General features: G+C 47.2%; 1 protein-coding gene across 2 annotated transcripts; it reads left to right on the forward strand.

The window, feature by feature from the left end:
* Window positions 1–378: 378 nt before the first annotated feature.
* Window positions 379–5,101, forward strand: Btg1 (BTG anti-proliferation factor 1). Of its 2 annotated transcripts, XM_037201767.1 has the most exons (4): window positions 379–480; window positions 1,780–1,908; window positions 2,041–2,154; window positions 4,489–5,101. In XM_037201767.1, exon 4 carries the CDS (start codon window positions 4,494–4,496, stop codon window positions 4,977–4,979), a length of 486 nt encoding a protein of 161 aa, XP_037057662.1. In that variant the 5' UTR covers window positions 379–480; window positions 1,780–1,908; window positions 2,041–2,154; window positions 4,489–4,493; the 3' UTR covers window positions 4,980–5,101. The 2 variants fall into 2 exon arrangements, with proteins under 2 accessions (XP_037057662.1, XP_028718742.2); XM_028862909.2 differs by lacking the exon at window positions 379–480 and having other exon boundaries at window positions 1,640–1,908.
* The last annotated feature ends 8,968 nt before the right edge of the window (window positions 5,102–14,069 follow it).

A 14,069-nucleotide genomic window follows, 5' to 3' on the forward strand; every position in this document is an offset into this window, starting at 1 on the left:
AATCTACCACTCAGCTAACTCATACAATCAGCTTTCACATCCTAAGAACTACAGCATATAGATGTTGATAATATGTGTGTGCTATTCTGCATCAATAAAGTAAAACTTCCCTTGTAGAAGTATCCTGAAACATTAATCCATTTCTTTCCATGAAAAAATGCCTTTCTTAGAGATAGAGCAAACACAGGGAACATTTATTTTATTCCTTAATCCAAAATTGACAGTGATCCACAGATATTCCAGAATATTCCTCATAGCCACATGCATAGCTTGGGTGAAGCAGCATAGGCACCCCTTGACATCATCACTTTCCCTGGCCTAGTAACATAGAACCCCCCCTCCCCCACCAGGTATGACTAGCAGTGATCTCACAATAGTAAGTGGTCTGTGTACCAGACCAGCCTGGAGAGTTACACAGAACCCCACCCATCCTCATCATAACCACACTCATGTAAAGCAGGCTGGCACCAGCCCAGACTGGTAAGTAACTCAGAAAAGAACCTGTTCTCACACAGCCAAGCCTAGCTGGTGTCCCACAGTCTGTATATAAGCTCAGCATGTTGAATTCCCAGGAAGTTGCCAGCCAGAGTCATTCTCTTACTGCCTGGCCTACTGGGGTCAAACAGACTGAACACCATCTCAGCCTGGTGAGAGCTCAAGACCTTATCCCGGGGTGTCTTACTAATGCTCCTAGACCTCATGTGGGTTGAATAGCCTGTCTTCCAGTTCAGTGTAGACTCAAGAGCCAACCTTACCAAATCATCTTGACACACTCAGATGGAGTTTGGGTCAAGCAGTTCACTAACCAGCCAAGTCTGCTTAGTTGTGCAGACCTCTGCCCAGTTGATCTCAGACTATCAAGGGGTGTCATGATCCTAGGAAGACAGTCTACCAGGCCAGTGTTGTGAGTACCCAATATATCCACCAGTCTATAACATACTCATAGGCCTAGCTTGGGTTATAGAGCCTGAACAACAGCCCAACCTGGTAAGTGATCAAGATTCCCCAACTAGCGTCTTCTCCAGACTCTCAGGCCTAGTTCAGGTCAGTTGGCTCTCCAACTAAGTTAGTGAGTTACCGCAAAATTCCTCTGCCATTATCAGAGTCTCTGGCCTAGCTGGTGTCAAGCAGCCTGGGCACCAGACCAGACCAGTGAGTGATCAAGGCGCTGCCCTCCCATTCAATCCTCACATTCGCAGACCTAGTTTGGGTCACATTGTTACTTACTATCCCAGCCTGGTGAATGCCTCAATACCTCACCAATCTGCACCATTACCACACTCCCAGACCCAGCTGGGGTCATGAAGCATGGGTAGCAATTTAGTCTGACTAATGATCATGGCCTTATCCTCCACACCATCTCCATACTGACCTAGCTGGGTTAATCAGATTGCACAGCATCCCAACATGATGAAAGATCATGATCCTATCCTGCTAGTGTGGTCCTAATACCTGCAGGCCTAGTTTGTGATGTACAGCCTGCACTCTAACCAAGCCTGGTGAATAATCTGGACCCTTGTACTCTCTGGACATCTCCATAGAACCAGGCCCCTCTGGGTGAGGGATCAAGACCCTGTACTCTGGTGTCATTCACACACTCCCAGGCATGGTCCCACTCCAGCAGCTCTCAGGCAAGCCAAGACTTCTTTGTGACCCAGACACCTGCCTTCCTCCACCTCAGCCTAGGGAGTGATCTCATAATTACAGGCAGACTGGGGACCAGCCCAACCAGGTAAATGATCTTGAACCCACTGCTTCCTACCATTACCATTCTTTCAGGTCTAGCTTGAGTTAGAGGGCCTGCAAACAAACTCAACCTGGGAGAAAATCGTATTGTTGTCCTCCTGTGTCATCCCCACAATCAGTGGTTGACCTGCAGTCAGGCTGCCTGCTCCCAAGCCTACTTTGGTAAGTTATCAAGTCCCAGATGCCCCCCATCCCTTCCCACAAAGTCCTAAAGATTTCATGACTTCTTGGGGGAAACAATATGTACCCTGATAATCAAGACTCTCTCTTCATGTATCCTCCTCACACTCACAGCCCTACCCTGGACCACACAGCCTGAAGAGACAAAGCAAGTGAGTGATCAAGATTTCCCCATCAACTAGCCATCTGAGATCTTTGGTGAAGTAGATCACTGACCAGCACATCCTGGTGAGTGTTCCAGACCACTGACCTCCATGTAAGCTCATATTCCCAGCCCAGACTGCTAAGTGGTCAAGACCCAGCTCTACTACCACATCCTCCAACTACAAAGCCTTGGAATTGTTACAAGGCCTGGTGAGTTCCTACACACCTCACCTGCCATAGATATCCTCAGCAACCTGACCTAGCTGGAGTCAATTGGATTGTACATTGTAGTAGTCTGGTGAGTGCTTGAGATCCTGGCCTCCCAGGGTGACTAGTACTCTGTAATAGCTTGAGTAACAATGCCTGTACTCTAGCCCAGCCTGGTGAAGGACCCAGACTGCTGTACTTCCAAGAACATCCGCACATCCCCAGGCCTAGAATGGCTGCAGAAGCCTGGGCACCTGTCCTGGTGAGGGAGAGAGATCCTGCCCTCCTCATGTCCCATCCTCACACTCCTTGGCCTAATTCAGGTCAAGGAGCATATGGGCCTGCCAAACCTGGTTAATGACCCAGCATGTTGTCCTCTTGCCTCACCCTAGACTAGAAAGTGGTCTGACAATCCCAGGCATATTGTGTACCAGACCAGAATGGTAAGTAACACAGAACCCTGCTCTTCCACATTACCACACTAGCAGGGCTAGCACAGGTCACATAGCCTGCATACAAGTCATCTCTGTGACCCAGAACTTTGTCTTCCCTTGTTATCCCCATAGACACAGAACTGTATGGGACCAAGCCACCTACCCAATGGCGTACTCTGGTGATGATCAATACCAGCTCCTCCCTTCCTCCCTCATGAGCCTAGCAATCTAAGACATGTTTAGAACAAATAGCATGGGCACCAAAAGAGCATATTCAGTGATTAAGAGCTTCTTGTCCCACACAATCCTTGTACACCCAGCCCTAGCTGACATCAAGCAGCTTACCTAATAAATATACTTGCCTTCATCACTCTCACTGGCCTAGCTTTGGCCTTTTAGCCTGAGCAGCAGCAGAGCCTGGCCAGTGTCTTCCTCAATTTCCAGGCTTAGTTTGGGTCAAGCTGATCATGGACCAACATGGTCTTCTGAATGACTCATACCCTTGCCCTCTTGTGCCATCTCCAGAGTCTCAGACACAGTAGGGGTCAAGTAGCCCACATACTATCCCATATTGGAGAGATGTCAAGACATTGCCATCCTGCACCACTCCAATATCCCAGTCCTGCTTTGGTCAGTCAATTTGCCTCAGTTTTCCATGAGCAATCCAGAACTCTGTTCCCAGGCCCATAAAGCATCAAGCAGTCTGGGCACTATCCCTGACTACTGAGATGCTAAGACCATCACTGCCTGGACCAGTCCATTTTCTAGTCAGAGTCAATCATACTGTGTACCATACCAGCCTGGTGAGAACTTGAGATTCTTTCTGCTGCTGGTGTACTAATACTCCCAAGTCCAGCTTCAGTCACACGCCTGTACTTGAACCAACCTCCTGAGTGACCCAGACCTTGCACTTTTGTGCCATCTGACCAGTGTCTAGCTCAGCTAAGGTCAATCTGCCTGCTCATCAGACCTAACTGGTAAGTGATAAAGACAACCCTGCCCTTGCACACTATACACCATAGCTTGGGTCACAGCACTTATACACCGATCTTGGCCTGCTGAGTCAACTATAACCCTGCCTATCTGCAACATTAACACACTTCCAGCCTAGCTTGGGCTACATCTTTCTATGCCAACTACACAGTCCCAATGTAAACTGTGGTCAAGGTGCTTGCCCATTAGCTTATCCTGGTATGTGATCAAGACTAAGCTCTCCCTGACCATCCTAACTGGATCCCAGTACTGGTTAGGATCCAGTAGCCTGGAAATAAGAACAGCTTTGTATTAGTAATCAAGGACATCCACTCCTGCACCATCCCCATATTTCCTGTCCCATCTCTGGCCAGGCAGCTTTCCCATCAGCCCAGTCTAGCGAGTGCATTCCATTTCTTCACATTCACCGGCCAAGGTATGTATTCAATGTGTTATCCTGTGTGCTCAGCCCATTTAAGCTTAATATGCCTTTAAGAATGTATGTAATTTTGCCCCTTGGAGCTGGAAGTACAACTCTTGGGATCCTTGGAGGGTTCTGAGCTGGTGGTAGAGGTGACTGGAAAGGTCAAAGTGACATGATCAGGCTATCTCTGTTTTCCCATCTCTACCCTGCACAATGACTTCTTTCCTCCAAGAGAAAAGTTTTGAAAAGAGCCCTTAGAGCTAGTAGCTGCCTCATGGCCTTCATTCTCTAGAAAGCAGAAGCCTGGGGTGGCTACTCTGACTTCAGGCCACACTGCTAACCTATCTGTCACCCAGATGTATCCCTTCTATATCCTTGCAGCCACCATGAGAGGCGAGATCAGTGCTGCCGCTACATTCATCTCGAAGTTCCTCAGCACCAAGGGCCTCAGGAGCGAACAACAGCTGCAGACCTTCAGCCAGAGCCTGCAGGAGCTACTGGAAGAGCATTACAAACATCACTGGTTTCCAGAGAAGCCCTGCAAGGGATCGGGCTATAGGTGCCTTCGCATCAATCATAAGATGGATCCTCTGATTGGACAGGCAGCCCAGCAGATTGGATTGAGCAGTCAGGAGCTGTTCAGGCTTCTCCCATGTGAGCTTACACTCTGGGTGGATCCCTATGAAGTGTCCTACAGAATTGGGGAGGATGGCTCCATCTGTGTGCTGTATGAAGCCTTTCCAGCGGGAGGTACTTCTCAAAGTGGCACCAAAGAGCAAATGGGAGATAGCAGAGTCAGCTGCAAGGAGAAGACTCTATTGGGCAGAGCAAGCCCTTCTCAAAACTACAATATGATGACTGTGTTGGGTTAAGACACAGTCTATGGATGGGTCACCTTATATGGAGAAATTTGATTTTTGCTTGGGGTGGGATCCTCTTGGGGATGGATTATGGAATTTAAACCATGTCACAGCTGTGAAGACCTGGCATAAGATAGAGTGGCAATATTTTTTTTTAAGTGAGTTTGCTATAGTTTGGATAGTACATTTAAATGATTTTCTAGCTTGTGAGTTAAAGAACACAACCACTTCATTTGCTAGGTAGTGAAATTGTAGGTTGGTTTCAATTTCTCCTAGACTTTATAACTATATTGTCACATTAGTCCCCTTAAGAAAAATTTACATTTAACTTAATTCTACATTTTATGTGTATGAGTGTATGTCTGCTGAATGTATGTCTGTGTGCTGCTTGTGTAGTATGCTCAGACCAGGGAGGTGGATTCCCTGAGGGTGCTGGGAAACAAACTGGAGCCCTCTGTTAGAACAAACAGATCTCTTTATCACTGAGCCATCTCTCCAGCCCCATAAAACACTATTTCAACGAACCATCTTCCACATTTGACCTTTCAAGGGGTTTTGCAGTATTGCACTTGAATATTATCAATAATGTTTGGGGCCATTTAGGAGGAAAGCTCAGTTGTGTAAGCATGAAATTAGAGGGAACTTTATATCAAGAGTGTTTTCTAGCAATTGAACAGCCCAGTCTAGTGAGTCATCAAGACTTGCCCTCCAGTGCCTTCCTCAGATGCTAAGGCCTAGTTAGGATGAAGTAGCCTGTGGACCTGCCTAATCTGGTGCATGACACAGAACCCTACTCAGTGTGGCCATCCCTTCAATTGTGTGTCCTGAGCACCAGACTGGTGAGTGATGAAACCATTTCTTCTCACACCATCCTAATACTGCTTAGGCTTAGCTAGTGTCACACAGCCTGCTCAACAGACAAGTGCTGTGAGTTCCTAAGACTCTCTCCTGTGTAAAACATCTTCACACTCACTGGCCTAATTGTAGCCAATCAGACCTAACCTATTCTGTCACTGTCAAAATAATGCTCTAAGGCCTTGCTTGGGTCCCCTAGCCTGCTTTCTGAACCAGATCCTGCTCTCCGAGGACATCTTCCGGGCCTATCATGAGTGAAGCAGCCTGTATACCAGCCCATCCTGATGAAAGATCAAGACTGCACTTCTGCACAAAATTGAAACTCCCAGTCGAACTTGATAATGAGTCAGTCCCCCATTCTTTCTTACCAGCTCAGTTAGAGGCTTAGGTAAAATTACCAGGCACTTGATGCCCCAGCTCATCCTGGTGAGAGACCCACAACCACACCCTTCACCACCATTACTACCATCTCCCTATCTCCATTCACAAAGACCATGCAAAAGCCAGATATTTGAGTGACAGACCTTTGCCAACCTGTGCACCCCTACACTCCCACGCCTGGCTGGAGTAAAGTTGACTTCTAGTTAGTGACCAAGAGTGTGCCCTCTTACACCATCCTCACACTTGAGGCATATCTATGGTCCAGCTGATTGTCCATCAGCCCAGCCTATGAGTGCCTAGGATCATCACCTGTCTTCCCCTTCTGCACACTCAGGGGCTAAGACTGGGTCACACAGCATGGGTATTAGGCCACAATAATGAGTGTCCAATGTCTCCACCTGCCTTCTTATACTCACACTCACAGGCCTAACTTGAACAATATAACCTGAACAATATCCTAGCATCATGAGTGATCCAGATTTCCATTCAAGTAGCCTCTGAGACTTCCAGGCCTAGTTCAGATCAAGCATAAGGCCAATGATCACAGCCTGGTGAATAATGTAGATCCTGCACTCCTGTGTCATTTCTGAAGTCCCTGACCAGCTTGAGGTCAAGCAGCTTGGATACTAGCTCAGGCTGTTGAGTTATCAAGACCTTGCCATCTCAATTCATCCTCACATCTCAAGCCTACCCTGGGTTAAGCAGTTTGTCCACAAACCCAGTTTCATGAGTGACATAAAACCCTGCCCAGTCAAAAGAATACCACAGTACCATTCCCAGATTTATAATGAAATTTGCAGATAAATGGATGGAACTAGAAAAATTCATCCTGAGTAAGGTAACCCAGACCCAGAAAGACAAATACGGTATGCACTCACTCATAAGTGGATATTAACGGTAAAATTAAGGATAATCAGGCTACCATCCATAAACCCACAGAGACAAGGTAACAAAGAGGGCTAAGGGTGGGATGCTTGGATCTTCCTGGGAAGACGAAATAGAAGAGATTTTGTGAATGGACTGTGGGCTGGAAGGGATGGGAACATGAGAGATTAGGTTAGGGGGAAGTAGGTGGGAGAATACTGAAAGAGACAATTTGAAAGGGGGGACATTTGGGGGTCATGTAGAAACCTGGCACAAGGGAACCTCCCAGGAATCTACAAGGATGACCCCAACTAACACTTCTGGCAATTGCAGATATGTAACTTGAACTGGCCATTTTCTCTGATCAGGCAAGACTTCAAGTGGAGGGCTTGGGACACCAACCCAGTAGTTTGTCCTGTCTATGGGTTGTGCTGGGGTAAGGGCGACCTAGAGATTGAGGGAGTGTCCATCCAATGACTGGTCCAGCTTAAGACCCATGCTGTGAGAGTGAGCCCTCCCCTGGCACTTCCTGAAACACCAGGACTTACAGGTTGGATGATCCAGTGACCTAGGATAGAACCAAACACAAGTTAATAAAAACAATTCCAATGTAAGGATGCATAATGATATACCCAATGTAAGGATGCCAACTGTTATCAGAGAGACTTTGTCCAGTAACTGATGGAAACTGAGAAAGAGACCCACAGCCAAACATTAGGCAGAGCTTAGAGAATCCTGCCAAAAAGAGGGAGGAAGGATTGTAGGAACTGGAGGGGTCACGGACATCAAAAGAAAACCCATAGAATCAACTAACCTGGCTACATAGCTCACAGAGACTGAACTTACAGCTGGGGAGCCTGCATGGGACTGACCTAGGTACTCTGCACATATGTTACTGTTGTTTAGCTTGGTCCTCTTGTGGTACTCCTAACAGTGGGAGCAGGGGCTGTCTCTGACACTTTTACTGGGGTTTTGGACCCTACTCCTTATACTGGGTTACCTTACCCAGCCTTAATACATGGGGAGGTACTTAGTCTTACTGAAACTTGGTATGCCATGTCTTGTTATCCATGGGAGGCCTGCCCTTTCCGAATAGAAACAGAGGAACATATTGGGATGTGGGCAGAGGGGGAGTGGGGGGAGGGAATGGGAGGGAAGGAGGGAGGGGCAACTGCAGTCAAGATGCAAAATAAATGAATAGAAACCCCAATCCAAATACTTAGCCTGTGAGGGACCCAGCCCTTTATCCTTTCACATCTCCACATTCACAGAGTTACCTGGGGGTAAAGCTGCCTACTTACCATCTTACTCCGGCAAGTGGTGATCCATAGTAGGTCTTCTCCTATGACACACACACACACACACACACACACACACACACACACACACACACACAGTCCAAGGCTAGCCTGGGTGATGCATACCAGCTCTGCATGTGAGTTCCCAATAGCCACACATACCCCAACCATCCTCACCCTCTCTACTATAGCTTGGTTAATCACATTGCTTACTGTCTTAGCCTGGTGAGAGCTCAAGGTCCTGCAGGTACCCTACTAACTTGGATTGCACAGCCTGTACATCTGTCCATCTTGTTGAGTGACTTGGACCCTTACACTTCCAGGACATCATCCCATTCCCAGGCCTTGCCCCACTTGGTAAGGAATTAAGACTCTCTTCTCCCGCACCATCCTCATACTCCCAGCCACAGTTCCACTCAAGTAGTTCTGAGACCATCCAATCCTTCATTGTGAGCCAGACCCCCACATTACTGCAACTACTCAGTCTAGGTGTGGTCTCATAATCATAGGCAACCTTCACCAGTCCAAAGAGATGAGTGACCCTGGATTCTACACTTCCCCAGCGTAGAAACAATTCCAGGGCTTGTTGAAGTCAAGCAGTGTAGACACCAGAGGAAAGAGGTAAATGCCCTAAGTGCCTTAGCAATCTAGACTTTCTCTTCAGTATCCTCCTCACACTGATAGGCCTTGCTTGGTTCACACAGCCTGAGCAACACCCCAGCTCCATGAGTGTCAAGGCTCACACTCCAGCACCTTCTGCAGATTCCCAGGACTAGTTTGGTCAAGCAGATTCCTGAATAGTGAAGTGGGGTAAGTGACCCAGAGTGCTAAGTCCCTGTGTGTCATCCCCATAGTCTCAGGCTTTGGTCAAGCCTCCAGATACGAGCCCAGACTGATAAGTGATCAAGACACTGCCCTTACACACTGCCCTCCAACTCTCATGCCTAGCTTGAGTCAAGATGCTTGCCTACCAGACTAGGCTATAAGCCCACCCATTTGCACTATTAGCATACTCCCAGGCCTAGCTCCATCCATGCTTTCCCCTGCCTTTCCCATAAATCAAGGAAGAGCTTTCTACTCACTCGCTTAACCTGGTAAGTGATTTGGCCCTGGGCCTCTCCATCATCCTAATAGTCCCAAGACCTGTTGGGTTCAAGCAGCCTACTTACCAGTTGCATCCCAGTCAGTGATTAAGACTCCCTCCTTCTTGGGGTTGGGGATTTAGCTCAGTGGTAGAGCGCTTGCCTAGCAAGCGCAAGGCCTTGGGTTCGGTCCTCAGCTCCAGAAAAAGGAAAAAAAAAACTAGGGTAAAAGACTCCCTCCTTCTTGATAATCCTCACTGCAGGGCTTTACTCTGGGCAGGTAGCTTGTCTGTCACAAGCATAGTGATTACCCAAAATCTCCTGCCTTAAACTTCCTCATAGTCAGAAGCCAATATTTATTCACATAGACTGAGCACCAGGCCACTCTGTTTGATGCTTAAGGCTCCCCCTCTAGAGCCTTCCTAACACTCCCAGGCCTAGTTCAGGTGAAGAAGCTTGCTGACCAGCATAGCCTGGTGAGTGATACAGACCTCTGCCCTCCTGTACTAGGGGTCAAGCAGCCTAAGCACAAGCCCATACTGGTGAGTGATCAAGATCCTGTCCTACACCATCCTTATAATACAAGGCCTAGCTTGTGCTATACAGATTACCCAAAATGCCAGCCTCATGAGAGATCAAGACCCTGCCCCCACCCCTAGTGCACCCTAATACTCAAAGCTAGCATTACAGGTCTGCCTATGAGTGGCCCAGACCTTGACCCTCCTATTCCATCCAGATACTCTTAATCCAAGCTAGGGTCAAGTTGTCTGCTCACTGGCATAGCTTGGTCAGTGATCTAGACTTTCCTCGCCTGTACATCTTCATGCTCCCCAGGCCTAACTGTGGTCCAGCATCTTGCCCATCAGTTCAACCTAATGAGGTCTTAAAATCCATATGCATCACTTCCCCACACTCACAGGCCAAGATTGGGTCACAAAGCCTGACTACAAGATCTTCCTAGGCTCAGGATCTATGGTGAAGAAGAGGCATAAGATTGGAAGAGCGAGAGGTAGTAGATGATTTCAAAGAACGTCTTTCAGATGATGCACATATGAATGAACAGAGTTCAAACCAGATAAAAATCTGAGCTTAGAAACACAAATCCCCACACTAACCAAGAAGTTATGTAGAACTGATACCTGCTGGGAAAGGAAAAACCCATTTTCTCTAATGAAGTGACTCTGGTGTATCAACCATAATCCATGTCAAAGTCCTATGCCCAGGAATAGTTAGCCAACACAAAATGTACTCCATATTTTTCTGTGCTTTTTTTGGATTGTTTTTGGATTGGTATTTTCATATATAGAAGGATTTTATTTATTTGTTTCTGAGAGAGAGACAGAGCATGAAGTTCAGTGTGTGGGAGATGAAGACATTCTGGGAAGAGTTGGGAGAGGCAAAGAAATGATCAAAATATGTTGTAGGAAATTTTAAAAATACATATAAATAAATAAATTAAAAGATCTGCCTAGAGGTCACCCAGACATTTGTCAACAGGTGGCACCTCCACACACTCAGGCATAGCTGGAGTCAAGCTGTCTGTTCACCAGGCTACTCTGATTACTGATTAAGACCCCCCCACTCCCATCCAACCCATTTCTCAGAATCTCTGGCCTAGTTTGAGTCAACTGGATCTCTGAAAAGCACAACCAAGTGATTAAGAGCCTGCCATTCTCACAAAAACACCAGCCTGTCACACTTAACCTGTCTTCTACAGCTTGCACATGAGCCAGGCATAGTGAGTTGCCATCATCCTTTCCCACCTGAGCCATCCTCACATTTCCTGGCCTCGCTGGAGTCAATTAGACTATGAACCATTCCAGCCTGGTGAGAGCTCAAACTTTTACACTCCTCTTTGTTACTAATATCTTTAAGCATGCTTGGATAGCAGACCCTACACTTCAGCCCAGCTTGGTGTTTTACCAGGAGCCTTGCACTCCCAGGACATCCTTACAGTCTGAACTCTCTAACTTTCATGAGATACTGTGGGCATGAGCTCATCCTGGTGAGGCATCAACAGTTCAACCTCCGGCACCATCTTTGGACTTCTAGACTTAGTTTTAGTCAAGACACTTACTGACCAGCCAAGCCTGTTTAGCAACCCTACCTTCCACACCAGCTAAGATTAGCAAGTAATTTCACAACCCCACATAGACTGGTGAGTGAGCCAGAAACGCATGTTTGTCCACCATTTTCATACTCGCTGGCCAATCTGAGATCATATAGACTTTTGTCACTCTGTGTCATCCCCACAATCTCAGGAAAAGCTGGGATCAAGTTGTTTTCTTACCAGTCTATCTTGCTCAGTGATAAACACTCAGTCCTCTTCCACGACCTAAGTATCCCAGGACTAGGATGGGTAAAACAGTCTGGACACCAGCTCAGCCTACTCAGTGATCAAGACTCTCCTCTCCTGTAGCATCCTCACACTCCTAGGCATGACTGTGGTCAAGGAGCATGTCTATCAACCAAACATAGTGAGTACCCAGACTGCCTTCACATTCCTAATACTCATAGGCCCAATATGTGGGTCACACATCCTTAGTACCAGGACAGCCTAGTGAGTGTTCAACATACTCACCTGTCTTTGCCATCCTTACAGTTGCAGGCCTAGCTTGAATCATATAGGCTGAGCATATATATATACAGGCCAGCCAGGTGAGTGATCAAGCCATGTACCCAGCACCCTCTTGAGTCTCCCAGGCCTAGTTTAGTCAGGCAGATGCCGGACCAGTGCAGCCTGGTGAGTGAACAAGACCCCTATCCTCCTGTGCTATCCCCACAGTCCCAGAACAGCTGAGTCAAATAGATTTGGTAGGAGATAAGATTGGTAAGTTAGCCAGACTCTGCCATCTGGTTCCACCCTCATGCTGCCAGAACTAGCTAGTGTCACACAGTCCAACATTGGGAATGTTCAACAACCTCACCTGTTAGAAGAGCCATCCTTCACTCCCTGGCCTAACTGGGGTCAATCAGATTGTGAGCCATACCAACCTTGTGAGCGCTCAGTATCCTAACCTACTGTTGTGGTACTAATTGTTATTCCCAGCCCTTGCTTGGATCTCACAGCTTGCTTTCCAACAAACCCTGGTGAGAGACTAGTTCCCTTGTGCTTCCAGGACACCCCCACAGTCCCAGGCCTATCATGAGTGAGGCAGCCTGGCCACTAGCTTATTCCAGTGAGAGATCAAGACTTCTTCCTCTTTCAACACCCTCACACCTCCAGGGTCTAATGAGGACCAAACAACTTGCTGAACATGCAAGCTTGGTTAGTGATCCAGAACTCTGTGCTCCAGCACCAGCTCACATAAGAGACTGAGTGATCACACAATTTCAGGCAGATTGTGCATTAGCCCAACCTTGTGAGTGACCAAGAATCCCACTGTTCCCCACCATTACCACACTGCCAGGACTAGCTCTGGTTGCAGAGCCTACATATCAGCCTTGCCTGTTAGTAATCCAGACAGACCTTTTCCAATCCATGCTATCCCCAAAGACCCAGCCTGCTTCCCAAGACGAAGCCCTTCCCAACCACCTTAATAATTCCAGGACTTGTTGGGTACCAACCCAGCTATGACAGCATGAAGACTCTCTCCTCCCACACAATCCTCATATTCCCAGGCCTAGCTGTAGTTGGGTACCTTGCCTATCAGCCCAATATAGTGAGTAACCAAGATCACCATCTGCCTTCAACTTCCCCACATTCAAAGGCCAAGTAATGTATTCAATATGTTATCCTCATGTATACTTGGCTGTTTTCATTTAATATACTTTTAAGAAAACATAGCTTAAAATGTAAGCTATGCATGTAGTTTTGCCTTAAAGTATGTACTATTTTATGCCCCTACCCAGAATCACCTATTTGACAGGCCTAGTTGGTGTCACACAGCCTACACACTAGCCCAGTGTGGTGGATATCCAAGTTACTCACCCATCATCACACTCCCTGGCCTAACCATGGTCAATTAGTTTGTTTACCACCCCATCCTGGTGACAGTCCAAGCTCCTATTCCGTTCATGTCATACTAATACTCCCAGGCCTATCTTTGGTCAAAGTCAGCACTCCAGGCAAGCCTGGTAAGTAGACTGGGCCCTTGCACTCACAGCACATCCACATAGTGACAGGCCTGGTTTGCACTAAGCAGCATGGGTACAACCCCATCCTGGTGAGATATCAAGAACCTTCCCTCCAATAAATCTTCACATTTGAGGCCTAGTTTAGGACAAGCAGCTAACTAACCAGGCAAGCCTCTTCAGAGACCTAGACAACTGCTATTCCATAGCAGTTCAGACTGGCTAGTCTCATAATGCCAGACAAGCTGGTGAGTGATCTTTATTCTTTTCCCCCAATACTATTGCCCATGGCCTATATCAGGTCACGATGACCAAATACAAGCTGGCCCTAGGGGTGAACCAGACCTTTGCCCTCCTGTGACATCCCTGTAGTACCAGGAAGGGCTAATGTCAAGTTGCCTGCTCATGAGCCTACCCTGGTGAATGACCAAGGTAGGGCCATTCAATGTAAGCCTAACAATGGGTGGACTTTATGGCTTCAAGCAGCTTGGTCAGTGATCAAGGTTCTCCTCTCTCAAACTTCTAGTTTGAGCAGCTTTCCAATCAAA

This window comes from Peromyscus leucopus, unplaced genomic scaffold, assembly GCF_004664715.2.
Source record: "Peromyscus leucopus breed LL Stock unplaced genomic scaffold, UCI_PerLeu_2.1 scaffold_1355, whole genome shotgun sequence".
Classification (NCBI taxonomy): Eukaryota; Metazoa; Chordata; class Mammalia; order Rodentia; family Cricetidae; genus Peromyscus; species Peromyscus leucopus.

What these genes read in the sequence shown, in the direction of transcription:
- Btg1 (XM_037201767.1), top strand. Translation starts at nt 4,494, where the DNA reads ATGAGAGGCGAGATCAGTGCTGCCGCTACATTCATCTCGAAGTTCCTC.